Source organism: Contarinia nasturtii, unplaced genomic scaffold (genome assembly GCF_009176525.2).
Source record: "Contarinia nasturtii isolate CC-2019 unplaced genomic scaffold, AAFC_CNas_1.1 Cnas_scaffold_2367, whole genome shotgun sequence".
Classification (NCBI taxonomy): domain Eukaryota; kingdom Metazoa; phylum Arthropoda; class Insecta; order Diptera; family Cecidomyiidae; genus Contarinia; species Contarinia nasturtii.
In genome coordinates, this window is record NW_022199689.1 from 123,086 (window position 1) to 143,206 (window position 20,121).

The 20,121-nt window shown below is 34.3% G+C and overlaps 3 protein-coding genes across 4 annotated transcripts in view; 1 reads left to right on the top strand and 2 right to left on the bottom strand.

The window, feature by feature from the left end:
* LOC116348361 (rho GTPase-activating protein 26) overlaps positions 1–11,292 on the bottom strand; it is a 122,030-nt gene extending 110,738 nt beyond the window's left edge. Inside the window, exons 1-2 of the mRNA XM_031779340.1 lie at positions 10,241–11,292; positions 7,887–8,707 (exon numbers count right to left, since the gene is read on the bottom strand). Of these exons, the coding sequence (XP_031635200.1) occupies positions 7,887–8,070 (184 nt within the window). The 5' untranslated portion in view covers positions 8,071–8,707; positions 10,241–11,292. The remainder of the gene's footprint in view (positions 1–7,886; positions 8,708–10,240) is intronic.
* A 1,344-nt stretch (positions 11,293–12,636) lies between these two features.
* On the top strand, positions 12,637–16,484 carry LOC116348375 (chromobox protein homolog 1-like). Of its 2 annotated transcripts, none has more exons than XM_031779361.1 (5): positions 12,637–12,770; positions 13,469–13,635; positions 14,179–14,314; positions 15,111–15,242; positions 15,735–16,484. In XM_031779361.1, exons 2-5 carry the CDS (start codon positions 13,558–13,560, stop codon positions 15,908–15,910), a joined length of 522 nt encoding a protein of 173 aa, XP_031635221.1. In that variant the 5' UTR covers positions 12,637–12,770; positions 13,469–13,557; the 3' UTR covers positions 15,911–16,484. The 2 variants fall into 2 exon arrangements, with proteins under 2 accessions (XP_031635221.1, XP_031635222.1); XM_031779362.1 differs by lacking the exon at positions 12,637–12,770 and adding an exon at positions 13,164–13,318.
* Positions 16,485–16,667: 183 nt separating this feature from the next.
* Positions 16,668–17,951, bottom strand: LOC116348374 (co-chaperone protein HscB). The gene is made up of 4 exons (XM_031779360.1): positions 17,545–17,951; positions 17,369–17,481; positions 17,118–17,301; positions 16,668–16,939 (listed from the first exon to the last, which is right to left on the bottom strand). Exons 1-4 carry the CDS (start codon positions 17,767–17,769, stop codon positions 16,733–16,735), a joined length of 729 nt encoding a protein of 242 aa, XP_031635220.1. The 5' UTR covers positions 17,770–17,951; the 3' UTR covers positions 16,668–16,732.
* Between the last annotated feature and the right edge of the window lie 2,170 nt (positions 17,952–20,121).

Below are 20,121 nucleotides of genomic sequence, written 5' to 3' on the forward strand. Positions count from 1 at the left end.
CAACCGCTACTATTCCGTCTTGTTTCATTCGGTGCGATGTTGCACACACACATGCAAGCATCAAATTTGCCAGTTTGATTTATCGACACTTGTTACAAATTTATTATCGAATTTTTGATGTGTACGAAACTCACTGGCACTCGATCGGCAGCAAAACTCCGAAAATCCAAGTCCAAATACATTAATTTTTGGATTTTTTTTTTCGTTTTTCTTATCGATGTGAGCGCAACATTTCTAAGACGCAGAATTTTATAACTTTTAAAAGCGTTTTCGCAACAAGAGTCCAAATATATTATTGAATTTTTATTGATTGTCGTAAAAAATCAATTACACGATCATGAAAAAAGATATGTGTATGAGCCCGCTTTTTGGCGAAATGGCCATAAATTATATATACTATCGGTCGAGGGAATGTAACATGCATAGGCGACGATGTTTAGGAGAAAAAAAGAAACCATCTGCACCGGGAGCTTGTATATTTTTAGAATAATTCCCGCAAAACACATGTGTGCGCGCACTCGATCTACGAGAAATGCAACGAGGAGAGAGAAAAAGAGCTAATGAAATATTACATACACGATTTACGTCTAATTTTATCCACCAGAAAAAGTTCAATTAACATCGACGCGATTGCCAACATTTCGATATTTCTTTGAATCATTACAAAACCGTTCGACCAATATTTTGTGATTTTATCGTGAATTTTATGCTTGAAGGAATTCTAAATAGAACTTCGACTTGAATTGAACATTTCAACGTTTTTCTTCAACGAAACAACAACATTCATTGATTCGTTAGGAATATTTTTATTTAGAACGATTCGAAGATTATTTTAGCTGCTTTTTAACAAAATTCAATTTTAATTAACGACTTCTCTGAGTTTTCGGATAAAATCTAGAAATTTTCGAATAGAAGTTTTCTTTTGTCTAATTATTTCTGCGTTTTTAGGTTATTTTCAATTTTGGGAGAGCCTGATTTACCACATGCAGTAATGAGAGAAATATTGAATTTTGTAACCAAAATAAGAGCTGACGTTGTCGATTCCAGAACAATCAAATCCTTCGTTAAAAAGTCTTGTTGACCATCAACAAATAAAACCATCATGAACAAAACTCGAAAAAAAATTCGCCAACCCGTAGGAGATCACCATAATTCATATTGGTCGACATAAAAACAGTTCGACTTGTGAGTTCGCGATAAGAATCTTTTCCATTTGACTCATTCTTTCGGTTTGTCTCGCTAAATCACCCGGATTTTGAAGTTGTAAATGACGAAAATATGTCATGTTTTGTCATTTATATTCGGTGTAATAAATGGTCGACACACTCAAAAAGAATTTAACATGGGTTCCACCGAGACTTTTGACACGCGATCACAGCAAGAAGAACAAATGATGCACAAAGAACGAGCTAATCGATGTTTTTCTTTATGCGATGCAAGACGAAATGAATTTTATTTCATGAATTCGTTACCGCCGCATTGACATGTGTGTGTGTGTGTGTGTGAGGTGATGGTTGCACCCATCTTCCATTGTTATTCGGCACGATCGCATCTTTGTTTTCATTAGACGCGTATTGTACGCGAGCGTGGCATTCCATCGAACGGAGACAGGGAATGCGACTAATTTCGTGTTGTTATTTTGATTTATGGATTCTAACAGGCTCGATGTATGCAGGCACCATGCACACCAGTCGCCAGACTCATCATCATGCCTTGCCTTTTGTTATGCAAATTCCACGAGACGACGAACAAAAAGAATGAACAGAAGCTCACGAGAATACACGAACATCGCAAAAATACATCGACGCATTTAACGCGGTGTCGACGGAATGCTTGGTCTGATTTTGATTAAACCAATTTTCATTTAAATGGACACAGTTTAAACAGACACCAACAAAGAACATATGAATAAGAATAGAAAAAAAAATGGTGTTGACCATTTTTTTGGCTTTGAATGGATTTATGCGAGTTTGAGCGCGACTTGAACAGTGAAAACATTTGGCTGATCTGAAGAAATTTTGAATTGAAACATAATTTCATTAGGCATCACAAAATTAAATCAGAAATTTACGAGAATTATGAACTCAACATTTGTTTACAACATTTTAACCAAGCGTCTCCATTTCATAATGGGATTAAAATTGCTTTTCATTCTATGAATTGAATGGGCAATTTTTTAATCACTTTGTTTTGCTTATTGAACTTGTTTTTTCATTCAAGTCGTGTAATGACATTTGCATAATAAATAAAATGGAAATTTTTTTATGAATTTTGGATAAAATATGAAAATAAACGATTTTCAAAAATAATTCCATTGGAATGTTACTTATGGCTTTGTTCAAAGTCTCAAAAGTAGGTAGTGAGACTTACAGTTTCTCCGCTGTTTACATTCAACAGATTAAAGGAACACAAAAAAAACGTTTTCGATTGAATTGTTTGATGTTTCGTTCCTAGGAAATGCTTAGATCCAAAATATTGACTGGTGTGCAAACGGGCCGGAATCCAATAATACCTTAAAAACTGCAATCTTCACAAAAACGTATCTCAACTCAATATAAATGTCAATTTAAAGATTTCGCTCATAAATCGAAACCGAAACACAAACTTTCTGAAAATGGTTAAAAAGTGTTCGATTTTTTTCAATAATAATCGCAATTTTTTCGATTCGTTAAAAAGTCGTACGTTTCTCGATAAAAATCGAACTATCAGTTTAATTTTATTTCCCATTAAAATCTAACAGTGTTTTCTTTCTAATCAAAATCGAATCTCCTTTCAAAAATTGATGTCTCTTTCAACCGAAAAAAAGAGAGTATAAACAGAAAAAAGCACCGAGCGTTTAAACTTGGGTCAATTTCTTTCTATAAATCACTTAAATAATTTTGCCGTCAACTGTAAACACAAATGGCACCAGCGATCATTAAAGTGAAAAAAGCGCAACAACCGTATCTTCATATAGTTACGAAAAAATAAACATCAATCTATTGCCATTAATGTGTGTGATTTATCAAAATGTGCAATCAGCGATTCGAACCATTAGTTTGTGTGTGCGATCTTTTTAAATTGATCGAAAATGGTAGAGTTTTTTTTTCTTCAAATTGATCGTAGATGATGATTGTCACATCATCTGCATTCCATTTATGTACCGTGCTGAATTCTTCCGAAGAGAGAGTGTGCGATAATAATTTCCTTCGGACATTTTAAATTGTGCTCTGCGTAAACATTTGCTCTAATCGCAATGCACGTATATAATTACGATGTAGCTCACTCATTTGAAGTGTGTGTGCACGGGCTCATTAAAACTTTCTGCTATGGAATTCTGCCGTTTTGACGTCAATCTATGCCTTCTTTCAGCGCGCGATCGCGTAAATCATCATTTATTGTAGTTGTTCGATCTGTTTACAACTGATATTTGTGTGCGTCCACTTGAGTAGAACATTGAACGCATTGTGCGCGTTAATAATGATTTGTATTATTTTTTTTATTTTCATTTGTGATCAAATGCCTCAAAGTCAATTTCAATGCGTTTGAAATTTTATCTGCGAATTCAATAAATTTTATATTGATGCATACGATCGATTGAATGAAATCTCTTTGATGATGATGAACAAATGTGCGCTAAACATCTTTCATATAATGTAATGTGCGGTTCGGAGTGTGCGTCAATTGCGTTTAATTGTTTGGCTGTCCAAATTGATCGATCTACCAGCTGCGTCGAATATACAATCGATCACACTCTCACTCCAGCCACCGATTTTAATATGCAAACACATAGCCACCGGCAATAGCAGTGAGTGAGCCAGAGATCGAACAAATGAGTGCAAAATTTAATTTAATTTCAATGGTTTCGATTCAATGTTATGCGAAAAATAAACTCCGAATGAAAAAAAAAATGATTGCGTATTTAGTGCACAACGGATGTTATTTTTGTTTATGTAAAATGGGCGGTATAATAGACTTCGAGAGACTCTCGATTCTAAATTGAATTGAATACATAACACAGCCGTCGATTCAGATGGCCCATTGTGTGCACGTCAATATATTGAATGTTTAATGAAGTGGAACAAGTAGTTCGCATCAAATACGGAGAAGAAAAAAAATTCATGTCGAAAATTGCTTAACGTCGAATTTTTGTTTCCTTCTTCAGTATTGTCCGAACCGCGAACAAAAAAAAACACACTCAGAAAATTTGCAATACAAACGATGCGATTGAAAAAGAACAGAAATGAGGTCTATTTAGCCCGCACTGACACAGTTTTTCCATAATCGACAAGCACACATCGATTTTGACGATGCAATCGATAGAGAAAGCAAATCCAAGCCGATGAGAACGAGCGATTTAAATGAAAAAAAAAAAAAAAAATGCGGTTGAATTGTTGTAGAAAAATAACATTTCGCATTTATGATGTGCGCTGTCCCTTTTGATATGGAGCGCTTTCGATCTTCTTGCTCTTCACCTGGACACAAAACTCGTCACGTTCTAATTCACATCACGATAGAGAGAGAGCATAGAATCGCATACACAGTAGCAAACCGAGATGCTCATAACTTAAAAAAAATGTACATTGTCAACGAATATGTGCGCGCTAAAGTCATGTCTTACTTTCTCGAAATCGTTTCATGTGCAATCAACTTATATTGACATTGATTTTAATCGCGCGCACATTTGCTGTCAACTTTTGAATCGTATTTTTTTTAAATATATATTCTTCTATCGATTGAAAGAAACGCTTTAATGTGTGAATGAGAAGAAAGATTGATTTTCACATGCAGGAAAAAAAGATGAAAAATAATGGTGGCTTACACACACCATATTAAGGCTAATGCCAATCCAAATGGCCAAAGAAAACAGAGACATTAAACTCCACACGATGATTGGTGTATGCGAGCGCGAATCGGAATTGGGCTAATTATTGTCTCACGAGAATTGTGCAGCAGCCGCATTGGATGATATCGTAAATCAGACGAGACCCTGAACTGACTTGGACTGCATGAAACTCTTTTTTTCTACTTTGATTCCATTTTGATTGAATAGGCTTATTTTGTCTGTTTTGGAATCATTTTGATCAATTTAGAGACAAAGCGGATTTATTAAATGTGAACGACCACTCAAACACATTGTTAACAATAATCGAATGTTTTGAGTTGATAATTTTTCTCAAATTTTCTATTCAAATTTAAAATGACCAATTAGCTTAAAAAAGCATTGATTTTATTCGATTCGAAAGAGAGAGAAAAAACCGATCAAAACATCGTGTTTTCCAGTGGTTGACCGATTAAATAACAACAAAATACACGCGCAAGTATGTATCCGGACGGAAATATTCATATAACATTTTGGACATTTCCATAAAGTTTCAGTAGATTTTTTTGACTTCTTTTCTCTTTTGTTATCACTCGATTCACTCTCTTTCTGTACCATTGTGTCTTTCCATTCAGCTCTTTCGACCTTTCGGTTATTTTACTCTTTCTGACTCACTCATGTGTTCTCCCCCTTCTTTCACTCTCTTTCCAACTTAAGCTATCGCCTCTATTCTATCCCGCTCTCTCAACGTCTCTCATTTCGTATATATATCCGGTCGCTTAATGAATGCGTCCAAACACAATCACAGTTATTATTAAAAACTGAACAATACAAAATGACATATATTAAAATATCGAGAAAAATTCATGGTATCAACGGGTGATGAGGTCGTTTGCATTTTGTTGACACGGCAATTGTACCGGTGTGGTATCTATTTGATCTGTTGTTTTGCTAATGAAGAAATTAATGCAAATGAATTTCTAACCGAAAAAAACTGTCCACAGTCATCATTCATGTCATCATGTCATATGAAATATGTTTTACATAAAAGATCCACCGAATCTGTATGGTTGAATTCGCACAAAAAAACTGTGTTTGGTGACCGGTTTGTATACCAATAAATATAGGTAAACATTAATTAAATTGACGATCCGAGTCTGATGGGCGAAAGCCACAAAGCAAAACATGTATTTTTAACCGTCTTCGTCGCCAAAGTGTTATGTAAATGTGGTTTTGGAGAGAAAGACAGAGATTACACTCGAGAACTAGCAGTGAGCTGAAAAAACGTTTGGTTTTTTTTTTGGGAATTTTGCGTGGAGAGCGTGTGAGCATCGAATTTAAAACAAAAGATTTTGTCATTTTTATGTACGAATTTAGAATTAGTCAGATTTGGTGAATTTTTATATGGAAACCACAACTGGATTTGTCATTAAAAATCCATTTTTTTCTCTCTCACACTCCCCACTTCAGGTGAAATTGATTAGCAATGGAAATGTCTATAATTTACCGATTGATTCTAGTCTAAATAGCTGAGAATTGGTCATCATTTTCTCTTTGCACTGAAGCATATTTACGATAAGCATAAAGCGTAACCGACGGAAAGAAAAAAATCTCATCCATTTCGATTTCTATTTTTTTATTCGGTTGTTCTGTCGCTGTTGCGGCTGCCGTTTTTTGTTTTGTGTAAATTCATTCAAATTCAAGTTCCAATTCGCTTTTAATCACAATTCCAAACAAGCCGCTGTTGTCGTTTGCTCTTTTTATTTCAAACTGTGTCAATGACGAACGACGCATTTTTTTAACGGAATTTGTTGTCAATGTTTGTGTACGCGTATTTCTCTCTCTCTCTCTCTTGATCTATCATAGTGAACCCAAACAAAAATCTTTCCCATTGAATTTTGATGCGATGTTCTTTTGTTTCACCAAATTGAACGCCGAGTGAGAGGCATTCTCAATGGAATTTTTTTGTTCAATCGTAATTTGATGCGAACAGCAATCGGATTTGATTGAAATGTGCACTAATTTCGAAAGAACAAACGGATTTTAATGAAAGTTTCGGGCGGTTGTTGGTTTTTTTCTTTGAAAGGGAATTGAATGGCGTAAATTTCGGGATTAAAATCAAACAGATTTATTAGACAGGTTGACGTTGATCGACAATAACAATGGGTATCGAAATGTTTGGCACCATCATTTTTATTAAACCATTCTAGCGGAATGTAGTAGATACCTATAAATAATCGCAAAAAAATTAACAGATTTCATCCATGGAACATGTGGAAACAATTTTTTTCGGTAAAAAATTTCGAAATGTACTTTCAAAATCATCGAAATTTCTTCAAATCAGAGAAAAAATTCCACAATAGTATTGTCGATGTTGAAAATGTTCCGTGAATCATTTGAATGTATATATGTCAGTGTTCAGTGACAAAATATCGATCGATTCGTTTGATCAACAGAAAAAAATGGCTGTCATGTAATTGTGTTTAACAAAACAGATATTCGTCGCCGAAAATACACCTGTCGATTTGCATAAAGCAATATTGGCAAAGAGTCGACGATAACGGCGACGACAGTAACAACAACAATCGTCAATACGGTGGCTGGTTGACATTCGTTAACGCATGAATTGCTAATCAAATATTTTAACACGATAAATGATAGCGCACAGCTTAATAAGAGCCAAATTGTGAGTCATTGATACGAATTTGAAGTGGCGCAGAGACAAAAAAAATTGAGTTGAAGGCAGAATAGGTAGTAACGACACACATAGCAAAACATCAATGGAATGTTATTAATTTTTTCAGCCGACATTTTTTTATTTGCAAAACTTTCTGCACATTGAAATGGGCTCAAGTGATCATCTTCAACTTTTCGTAATTTTTCTTGAAAAAGGTTGTTGTTTATGTCAATGTCCTCGTCTTTGAATCGACGATTTTTTAGAAAATTTTCGAAAAATAGAAAACATACCAATATGCAAAAAACTTGAAAGGTTTGTCACCTTTGGTGAAACTTGTAAAAACGCGAAAAAAATCATTAAAATTACAGTCTGCAGCCTCATCCAGAAAAAAAAACAGTGTGTACTTACTTTTAGCGGCTGCAAGTAAATCTTTCACTTCTTTGATAATCCGTTTGATTTGTGTGCTGGTCTTTTCCAGTTCCTTTTCATGTTTGTTGAGATTTTCGCGAAAATCCGGACTGTCCAGCAGACAATCGGTGAATTCAAGCGCTTGCAAACCGGCCGTCACCATTTTGGACACTGATTCTCGCATTCGCAAAATTTATGTGGAAAACAATTCAATTTCAAAGAACACGATGCAAATTGGCAATTGAAGCACTCATAAAAGATCGATTGATCGGTTTTGAATTTGTAAAAGTTGCGTTATCGCCACAAAATGCACATTTCCAAATGCGTTTTCACGATTTTGCTCGTGAAACCGATAAAAAAGACCGAAATGTGATAACACAAACAAAACAAACAATTTAAACACGAAAAAAACAAAAAAAAACTCTATAACAAAACAATAAAGTGACCGATTAAGATTAAGACTGATTGAAGACTGTACGTTCTTTACCACATTTCAAAATGAAAACAAAAGAGCTTTCGTACTTTTTTCGCACTTTTTTTTTTAAATGGAATTCTTTTGCAATCGTTTTGTTGTTATTTCACACATAAACACCGATCGATCGATCGGTAACGGATATCGTTGTCGACGTGTTTGTTTGTTACACTCGCTCACGGTGATATCACGTTTGACGATGGTGATTCAATTCAATGGTTTCTCTTTCACTTTGCGCTTGTTTCACACACATTCAGCACACACAAAAAGTCGATATCGGTGATATGGTTACCGTTGCTGGCGTTTTTTTTAGTCGATCGCGTGATGACGAGATGCTGCTGCGAAATTGCTATAAAAAAATAACGAATCGAAAAAAGAAAGAACATGCACGAAACAAAAAAAGAAAGAGAAAGAAAAATATTCAATTCATTTAATCGATTTATATTCGAATCGGTAAAGAGATAGAAAGAGACAGAAAAAATGGCATATCTCGAAGAGTTGGCCAGGTGAACTAGACACATACACACATTCAACCACCGATAAACAAAAACGACGATCGTAAAAAAAATCATTTATGAAGTAAATCTTCTGGACACTATACGATTTGCAGTCAGTGTGGCGTTTTATCGGTGCAATATCACTTCATCGCGGTGACTAAGAGCCAATCTCTTACTCATACTCCCGTCTTTTTTCGCCAGCCAGATCGATTTGGATGCTGTGATTTGCTGTCTTGAATCAACAACTCTGTTTTGCGATTGCGTGAATGAAACACGCGAATTTATTATTTATTCGTTGCGAGATCGTGCTAGTCGGTTGTGTGTTGTTTTTTTCATCTGTTTTCTCTCTTTGAATGCAGACAAATTGCGGCAAATCAAAAACATAAGCGCGATTGCACAAAATCAGGCAAAAATTGACGGTGAGAGAGAGAAAGAGGGAGAACGACCGAAATATATGTTTCCATTTTTAGTTAATTGCAATACACGTTGGTTTTTCTTTAGCATTGTCTCCTTTTTTTCCAGAATCATTCAATCTTTTTCTTACACACATTCCTAATCTCAATCGCTCTCTCACTCACGTTCTTTCTCCCAATCTGCGCAACTCTCCCGTTCTCTCAAATCACATCACCCTAAAACCAGAAATGCGCACGATACACACAAAATCAAAACATGGTTGTTGTTATTTTGTTTTTCCTTCTTCTTTTTTTCTCTTCATCGACTCTCTTTTGGTACAGAGTAAAGACGACGGATAAAGGAATGAGAAGAGACAAAAAAATGTATTTTTTTACCCGTGTATGTATCTCTCTCATTCGTATCGAGTACACACGCATTGCAAGAGGCTTAGCGCGTTGCAGACACGCACTTTTTCTCTTCAATTTTTATGAATCATCACGAAGTCGCACGGGAAGAATGTATGAGAACAAGAAAAACCAATAGATAAAATACAACAAGAAAAAATCTCAGATTCGTTGAAATCGATATATATATATATATGTGTGTGAGAGCGAAAGAGAGTCCAAGGAGACGATCGCTCGAACGAAGAAGAAGAAAAAACAACAATCGTGTGCTAGTTCTTGTGTGCTAATTTTTCGATTCACTGCAAAAAAAAATTTAATTCAATTTCAATCGACCTGGCAAAAAGACACGAAGAGAGATTTAAATTCTCTTTCGATCTCTCAAACTTTCAATTCCGACATTTTCAATTTGTTGCAAACTATTTTTCATGATAAAATTATAAACCATAAATTCGTCGGGCAAATCACGATCCCGGTTTTGTTGAGTGTCTAGTTAAAGTGCCCAGCCAAATCACGAACAATTTCAATGCCAAAAAATTACACACTGATAACACACTGTGGTGTCACAATAAAACGACCTTTTATACTTACAAATGATTGTTCACAATATGCATGTATAGTTTGTCGTTTGTCGCACTTTGACAACAAAAATTATTGTTCAGTTCAAATTACACTTTGAACACAATGTCGTGTCAAAACTGCCAACGAATGCAAAATTCTTTGAGACTGCAAACTGCACAATGTTCGTTCATTATCAGTATAAACAGGCCACAAAAATCTAGACAAAAATTGTTTTCACACTACACACACACACACAAAAAAAACGGCAACTTTGACAAATTCGTTCACTGACTGTGAATTCAAAACTATGAACTTTTCACTTATATACTTTGTTTTGGTTTGGAATACGATTGCATTGCGTAATTGCGTGTCAACAAAAAACTATTTTTTTCGTCTTCTGTAAATAACGAAAAGGTTGTGCCGTATTAAATACAAATTAAGAACTTTGGATGCTTAATTATTCACGGAAGATTAACGGTGTGTCAGTGAATTTTTGTTGTTGCTGTTATTCGGCGTAGACAAAATCAATAAAAAAAATCGGCGCAAATGATTTACAAATGCCAAATAGTATGGATGAACACTTTGGACACTCTCTTTCACTGAGCGTGGATTGTATGCCTGAAAACTGAAATCAGTTTCACATTCAATTGGCACCAAATTTCACTTTAAGCTGATCGAATTGGTTGTCAATCGATTGGTGTCTGTCGCCGGGTTTCGATCACAATACACTACATACACTTGCATACATTGAACACACGAAAAAAATATATAAGAGAATTGTTTATTGTCTCTGTTGCGTTCCACTTGTGCCGATCGCCAAAGAAATCTCATTGACCATCATTTGCCACAACAATGTAACAAATTGTCTAAGTGTCACGCCGATAAAAGTGACAAAATGTTAATCCAAGATACACAAAATACACAATTTTTTGTTCTTCACAAATCCAAGATAGATGGATTTGTTGACTTTTTGACAAAAACTCCGTACTTCGAGTTTTCTGATGTTGTTTCATTTATTTTTGTTATTTGTTGTGTTCGCTGTTGTCGTTTGTTCAACACGCAACCGTTCTGAATTGACTGTCGATGAATAACTGCCAGCTATACGGCCGACGAAGCGCACGTATACTCAAGTTTTTTGATACTCTATACACACAGCCGATTTCAACACACATTTTCAATCGGGCAGCATACAAGACATGAGCGCACAAAAGACAGAACGAACTCAACACATGCACAAACATTGATTTCAACATAACGTAGCCGTTGCAAACCCATTTCAACATGCTTCTTCTTGTGTTGTTTTTTTTCTTGTTTCATTACATCTTGTGTCTCTTGTTTCACATACATTTTTGTTCAACGCACACATGCACCAGACATATATACCGTTTGTGACTCGGCAATGTGATAATAGTGCGATGGAATTTGAAGTACTCAACATACGAAAACAGAATTGCAGAACATAGAAAATATATTTAGATTGTAGTTGTGTATGCATGACTCGGCGTGTAAAAGAGATGCAACGAAACAAATTTCTGGAACATAACACTCACTCGTCGAAACGAACATTGTGCAAAAGAGACAAGCACTACTGTTTTTTTTACTCTGTTGTCTGTGATTCTCGCAGACTACCTGTTGATTTGTGTGTATTCGTCTCCGATCACGTGAGGCGGTATCTGATGAAGGGCTTTTAAGAACATTTTACAGTCTTTTTGAAACTCGATCACAGATGGCAGTGGACGAACGGGAATTGAGATGATATTTACTTCGACGACACATTTTCTATCTTTTAGTTTCTTCCATTTTTTAGCGTCTCCATTTTTGAATAATTGATGAATAATTTTTATTTTATTTTATTATATATTTTTAGGGAAAAATCGAAATGAACGAAAAACGATACATTTTCAAATAAACATCGAATTTCGAAGAGCATCGGAATGTCAAGTGACAGTATGTTAATACAATTGAACTTTGGTCATTTTTATTTTGAATCGGTCGCTGATTTGATTTTTTCCAACATTATTTTTGGTTTTCAAATTTTTTGTAAAAATCACAGAAAATGATAAATTCAATTTACAAAAATAGAATTTGTTGAACAGTTCACTACATCAAAACCGAATGAGAATAAATGTTTCAATTTTTTCATTGCAATTCCCGCCAAAAATCAAGAGGAAAGCTAAAAACAAAAATTCCATACTAAATTATTTGCTATCAGTATCGTCTTTTTTATCATCGTCATTTCTTATAAAAAAATATTTCTTTGGCTCAACACAATAAATGTTGTCTGTTCATTTGTGTGAGTGTGTGTTTGTGTCACACTTTAGTTGAATTACCTAACATCGAAAAATATCGCAAAGAACCTTTTTAATTGTCAGAACTGTCATTTGGTGTCTCTGCATGCAACGTGAATTCCGACTACAACAAAGATGAACAGCAATTGTCTCTGAGACGCCATACCGGTTGCATTGTGTTACTACTGTTTGTTAAGTGAAACGTTAGAAGAAAAAAAAATTGTTAGCATTTAATTTGGAAAAACGTCTGAAAATCATCAAAATTCAACTGAGTAAGTACATTTTTGGTCGTATATCGAAAAGAAATTTGGAATAAACTATTAAGAAATATACAGAAGAAAAAAAATTGGTAGTGCAAAAAATGCTTTATGTTTGGCGTTTGTTGTTGTTGTTGGTGGTGATATTTCGAGCGCGTTTTTGCAAAAAGGGGGTATTTCGTGATTTCATGGCATTTCTTCAAACACAAGAAAGAACACAGAAGCGTGAAGCATGCTGTCAACACACAGTTCCGTGTTGAGTATAAACGCGCGCGCATAAAATGCCAGTGTATTGGTGTGCGTGCCACATATATGTATATGTAATTTTGTGTGAGAGTGTACGTTCAAAATGGATTTGTGTGTGCGCTTGTAATGGCTGCAACACTATATAAAATACAGCATTCTTTGGCATTGTGTCGTTTGGTGTGTAGCAAAAATTATCGTCAAAGAATTATCGTTCGCAATAACAACAAAACATCATACAATACATATTTTTTTAACAATTGACAAGATAGATCGTAGTAAACGTGTTATTGGTTTCGATATAAAGTCATCCGACAACGGTAAAAATATTATTGCATTTTTTTTTTACAATGATTTGAAACAAAGATGTGTGTGTATGTGTATATAAGTGACTTTTTTTTTTTGCGTGACCGTTTGAATTCAGTTTTTTTTCACCCTTTTTCATGCTTTTTTTCTCTTTTTATCCACAGTATTAACACCATCGTAGTGTTTTCAAAGTTGACCATTATTTAGATTATACAAGTTAGTTCCGACGAGAAAGAAATAAAGACGATATAAGATGTCGAAAAATAGTGAAGCCACCGAAGAAGAATACTCGGTCGAAAAAGTGTTGAACCGACGCGTTCGCAACGGCAAAGTAAGTTTTTTTTATTATGATTTTTTTTTTAACTATCTTTTCTGATTCGTTAGCACATTTTTTGTTTATTTTTTTTTTTCTCGCGACTATCAAAAATTACATATTCACAGCTGACACATTGTACAGCATCACTATATACATTTAGCTGTCAATTAAAAAAAAAGTCAGATAAAAGTGCGGCGACAGCGAAATTCCATATACATATACAAAAAAAAATCGCCGCAATTATTGTTATTTTTAGATTGTTTGCTTGAGATCATTTGACCAAAATTTATTACAATGTTTTTTCTCCGTCTTTCTCGTCGAATTTAATGTTTATTGTTGACTTCATTGCTAATGGACACAGACACACTTTATTAGACGCAATTTGATTATATACTCATCAAATTATAGCATACATTTCTTGGATCTTATTCACAAATAATAGTGTCAACGGTTAAATTTCTTTAAAAAAATACGACATAAAACAGTTTGTTTGTGTCTGTTATAGAGAACGAAATCGATTGTTTCAGGACTGACGTTAGTTGTTGTTGTTGTTTTCAGGTTGAATACTTCTTGAAGTGGAAAGGTTACAGTTCGGACGACAATACATGGGAACCAGAAGAAAACTTGGATTGTCCAGATTTGATTCAAGCGTACGAAGATGCACGTTTGAAAAAGGAGGGCGAGAAGCGTAACGGTATGTAAAATGTTATTTTTTGTTTATTCATCAAATTCTCGTTTAATAATAAAATGTTAAACATAAACATGGATCATATTTATTGGTCATACATCGATTTCTCATTGTTTTTATTGAAAATCACGTGCATAAAATTCTGAATTTGTGTATTGAAAACGATCTGGAAATGCGTCACTAGTGCGGCTCAAAAAAAAGTATTTAATTTTTAACATTCCAGGCCGGTTTTAGCATATTTGAGGCCTAAAAATACGATATGGACCTTTGGCTTGTTCAAGTAGGAAACCATGGCGCTACAAATTCATTGAGAAGATACCTCGATGGACCCATTTTGGTGTATTTTGAACGATTTCTTTTTCCTAAAAAAAATTATGAAAAAAATACGTAGGGTTTTTTTGGTGTGAGAAAACTGAAAATAGAAATTGTTCAAAATACACCAAAATGGGTCCGTCGAGGTATCTTCCCAATGAATTTGTAGCGCCATGGTTTTCTACTTGAACTAACCAATGGTCCATATCGTGTTTTTAGGCCTCAAATATGCTAAAACCGGCCTGGAATGTTAAAAATTAAATACTTTTTTTTGGGCCACCCTAATGCATCACTCTACACAATATGAATGATCATACCAATCCCTTTTGTGACTAAAACTGTTCGACCAAAACAATTGAAATTTTCGTGCAAATTACCAAAAAAAAAAAAACAAATCCAAACATAATTTTATCAAAAAGTCGTGTTCACAATAGAGAGAACGCATATATTCAATTGAATTTGATTAATTATTTTATTTTTTCGAACATAGGTAAAGACGATAGGAAGCGAAAAGGCACAAGTCCGGTACCAACAGATAAATCGCAATCAGCGAAAAAGAAAGTTCCAGAGGAAAAGAAAATGGCTGGTTTTGATCGTGGTTTAGAACCCGAAAAAATTCTAGGTAAGAAGAAGAATTTTACTATTTGATTGCATTTCGAAAGAAGCGGGAAGCTTGTCATTGAAATGGTGAATTTGCTTCATGAGCATGGCCACCGTTAATTATTTGTGACTTGTGTGTGTTTAACGGTGAAAAGATTGTGGTTACACATATAGCAGTGCTATTTTCGCAGCTGACGACAACGAATTTTTGATACAATTCCGATCGAAATGTAGAACAACGATTTATTAATTTTAACAATAGTCTATTGTTCTATATTCCGAAGATTTCGTTTGGAATTGTATCAAAAATTCACAAAGAGCGCCTATGAATACGAGCTGCGAAAAAAGAAGTGCTATAGCTGTTCTTTTTGAAAGTGAATAATTGAAAAAACATTTTTTATTAAAAAATTAAATTTTCCAAGATATATGCACTTTTCAATGTTTGCCTTTTCGTTATTCATTTCGTCTTTTTTCCATTGAGTTATGTTGTTAATTTTTGTTTACTGTCCCACAGGTGCAACTGACAGCAGTGGTCAATTGATGTTCTTGATGAAATGGAAGGACACTGACGAAGCGGATTTGGTACCATCATCCCAAGCAAATGTCAAATGCCCGCAAATTGTGATCAAGTTCTATGAAGAACGATTGACTTGGCACCAAAGTTCAGCGGAAGCAAATGATGCAAATTAAAATAGGCACACCATCATTGTCGCCTAATCATTATCATCGTCGTTTCACCCACTTTGATTAAGCTTAAAAAAATACAAATAAAACAAGAATAGTCGCAACAAAAACCCGAACTATAACGACAATGTTCAAGTAATACCCAATAACACATTGCAACTGTGTTAAGACAAACAAAAATCAAATTCAACAAATTCAGTTTGTTTTTTTTTAAGTCCAATCTATCAATATAAAAACCACATGAACTATATAGATATTGAAAAAAACAAAATCATAAAAACAAATTTCAAAATGAAAGGAAATGAAAAAAAAAATAACGAGAAAACAGAATACATTGTTCTTGACAATTTATCACTCTAAAATTTTGTTGCAACAAAATGAACATGCTAATGAATGAAGCACTTCCGAATCAAATCGAAAGAACATTTTCAACTAATACCGTTTTTTATACAGTTAAATAATTACACTTTGTTCCATTTTTAATTTCTTGGCAAATGTTCTTTTCATAGCCTTTTGGTTGGCACTTTTAACATGTAGACTAAATTTAAGATGAAGAATAAAAACGAATATTAAGAATAAAGCGAATGGTATTATTGTATCTCAACATGGCATAATGATGCTGAATCTCATGAAAAACATATACATAAAGACGGTGACGGAATATTTGATGGTCAACCACCATCATACAAAGCTTCTGATCTGAACGAATTGATTTTTTTTTTTAAACTTAATATTAAGACAAGCAATAAATACACACGCATCGTTCATTTTTCGACTTTTATTTTAAAATGATAATAGCAAATTTTGGTTTCGCTACAAATTGATTGATCACAAATTGATGCCAAGGCGATTTCCTTTTTCTTTAATACTATTTTCTAAACTTAATAAATAACGCAATATGATCAATTGATCTTTGGCTTCCGTCAATTTATTTGAGGTAAGCAGTATTTCTAGCTGATCGATACAAATTTGACAATCTTTATGCACGGCCGTCAAGAGCTTGATGAGATCCATCTCCGTCTCGGCTTCATCGACCTACAGAAAAGAGCAAATGCATTTTGGAATGAAGAGATGACCTTTGTTTTTTTTTTTATTTATAAAAAAATTGCTGTGTTTGGATAAAATTGCAAGTTTTTGATATTCTTCTGTTCATCAGACACAGATTACAGTAAGTTAAGATAAGAAAAATGGAAAAAATGCAAATATTGCTTGCCTCTTCATTGCGTGCCATCATTTCCATAAGAAATTTGGTATTGGTGGCTGTGTTGTCTTCGGATATTTGGACATTGTGCGCTTTCAACATGTATTCGGCCCGTTGAATCGGTGACAATAATATTTTGTAGGCTTTATTCACCAGTGAACTCCATTCGGCTGACAAATGTTTCTCTTTCTCGGAACTGTAATGAAAGAAACGGGGTGCATGAAAATGCTTTGATCCAAACAATTCGCTGTCACCGACCGTACCTATTGCTAAATTTGTCCGGATGCAATACACTTTGAAGCTGTCGAAATTGATTTGTCAACGCTTTGACATCAATGTCAAATCTCTTATCTACCCGCAGCAATTGAAAGTGATCCTAAAATGATAAACAATTTTGAATCAGAATGAAAATGGTAAAAACGATTGACCAGCTGCATACCACATCACCGGGTAGTTCAAGTAAACTCTGGCATTTGGTACATTTGAACTGGATGCCAACGGCTGCATTTTCATTACCACATCGCCAACACTTGAGCAATCCGGACGCATAGCTGGCAATCGTTCGGAACGCCATTGATTTTCTCAATGGATTTGACCGTTGATCCGCATTCGCGCCAAAAAAACCTATTCTGAACACAGACAAATGTTTGAGGTTATGTAACATCGTATAAAACTTGCTTCAAACTTTAATTCACGAGTTGAATTCGTTTTGTTCAACGATTCGAAAACGATAACCAGAATCAATTCTATCACTACAAGTTTTTTGTCACAAATCTAAAGCAATGAATGTTGATCAAAAATAATTATCGTGTTTGGTCGTCAATTTTTTAGTCAAAGTTCATTTATTTTGATGATAAATGACAGATGTTTTATTTACGTTTTGCTGTGTGGTGAATTTGATGACAGTCTATTTTAGCGCAAGAAATTTAAATGAGAATGCCCAAAATTATCGTTGAAAAACATTTTGGGACATTTTTTATTTGAGAAATAATTAAGTGAAACAACAATGATTTTGATGAGAAAAAAATTAATTTATTGAATTTAATATTGAAGTGCAAGGCACACTTTCTGTTACAGATTTTTATTTTTGACAAAAATTAATGAAAAATTAATGCGTTTACAATTTTGTATACAAGGAAAATAAAATGTAGGTAATTGGCTTTTATTTGCTAGTCTATTGAGCATCTGAAAACAGTAAAAAGGGTAGAAAGTATTTTCAAGGCCATTTATTTCTCTTTTTTGTCGCGAGTTGGTCCCGTCATCTTCTATATTATTAACATTGATGTTGATGATAACTGATTAAAATGAATGTTGTTACTTCTGAATCATTTTCTTAGATTTTCCCATGCGAAAAACATTTGATTTGAATCCCTTAAATTCACGCCACAACAATGATTTTCTTACCATTCTCAGTGTCCTGTATTTCAAACCTAGAACGAATAAAAAGAACCATCATTGTTTTCAATCAATAAAATAAAAAAAAAAATCATCTCCAATTTACCTGAGCTGGAAAAGCTGGAATTGGCATCCTTTCGCCGTTTGCCGCCGAAAAATACTTCAGCCGGAATTTCAAAAAAAATCTTCGAAATAAAATCGCTGTATCCGCATTTTTCAAGTTCATTACGGCATCTGATTTCAATGTCATCGTCCAATTCAATCGAATCCTTATCTGCCTTATGTATAAAACACGATCCACAACAATGCTTAATATTCATTTGAATAACATAATTTTCATGTGGATCGATTGTAACCGGTTCCGGCAATGTGATATAAAATTCATCCACGCCGTGCGGAACATCAAATTGAACTTTTTTCGATTGTAAAAATCCTTCGATTTTTTTAAACAAAATATACTCCCCTTTGATTCCTTTGCAACCGTTTGATCTCTTTAGTTTCAATGAAAAATCGGTTAAAATAATTTTTTCGCTCGACATAAATTGTGACATACTTTTCAATCCGAATTTACTAATATTTTCGAATCGAATTAAATCATTTGACGATGGTTGTCGATTAAAAATCGCTGTACGTTGATGTTTGCATTCAACAATCTGTGATTTATTCATGGCAACATCTTGAATAATGTTTTCAAGTTCTTTGACGTGAAAAAACCCATTATATTTGGCAATGTACTGCGAAAAATGTTCAACGGACAATTTATCAAACGGAATTTGATCGAACAGACCATCGAATTGAAGGCGTAGATTTTTTGATGTCATTTCCATACAATTTCGTTGGCATTCCGCTTTGGCCCATTCCATGCAACCATCGACTATTTCTTCGGCACAACATTCGTCCAACATTAACGGCAATATTTTTGCCAAAAATTCACGATTACATTCGATGAATGTATTTGATTTTAAAACAACACCAGCATTCCGTTTGATTTGCTCTTCGCAAAATTTCATTAGATTTTTTTGCTCGAGAAATATTCCGACACCGTACCCCCAGCACAGATAGTCGATTGTCATCACGTTGGTTAGTATCATTTCACACACATTTGATCCATCGGTCATATCGAATTTGGTGCATAGAATCATTACACCAATTAGATATTTTGGTGTGAGTCGAACTTGGGAAAGGTAGAAAAATTGTAGAAAATCCTTGAACTCCTCGGCCGATGCATCGACAATATGAATGTCACCACTTTCTGGCCAAGGACCATAAAACATGGTCGAAAAGGCGACGCTTCCTAATGACAGGATATTTTTATGGGCTGGCACCTTTTCGGACTGTTCGGTGTCGACGCCAAAAATAAAGAAAACATCCGCTGATTTCGCATCCAAATATAATCTCTCGAATTTTTGATGCACACCCACATTTACATGTTCCAACATAATTTCGGTCATTTTTAAAGATTTTTTTTTTTTTAAGTAACACTTTATAATTTTTATGATGATGAAATTTTTTATTTTAATTTAGGATGTTTTTGTTTTCTTTTAAAATACTACATACGAATTAATGTGAATAATTGAATTTTGAGTGGAATATTTATTTATAATGAAAACTGAATTTTGAA

Bases quoted from the DNA above. Each gene is read 5' to 3' on its own strand.
- LOC116348374 (XM_031779360.1), bottom strand. From the start codon at position 17,769: ATGTTACATAACCTCAAACATTTGTCTGTGTTCAGAATAGGTTTTTTT. The intron at 17,302-17,368 runs GTACGGTCGGTG...CTTTCATTACAG, and splicing joins CCGGACAAATTTAGCAATAG to TTCCGAGAAAGAGAAACATT. The intron at 16,940-17,117 runs GCAAGCAATATT...TCTTTTCTGTAG, and splicing joins TGATGGCACGCAATGAAGAG to GTCGATGAAGCCGAGACGGA.
- LOC116348375 (XM_031779361.1), top strand. From the start codon at position 13,558: ATGTCGAAAAATAGTGAAGCCACCGAAGAAGAATACTCGGTCGAAAAA. The intron at 14,315-15,110 runs GTATGTAAAATG...TTTCGAACATAG, and splicing joins GGAGGGCGAGAAGCGTAACG to GTAAAGACGATAGGAAGCGA. The intron at 15,243-15,734 runs GTAAGAAGAAGA...ACTGTCCCACAG, and splicing joins AGAACCCGAAAAAATTCTAG to GTGCAACTGACAGCAGTGGT.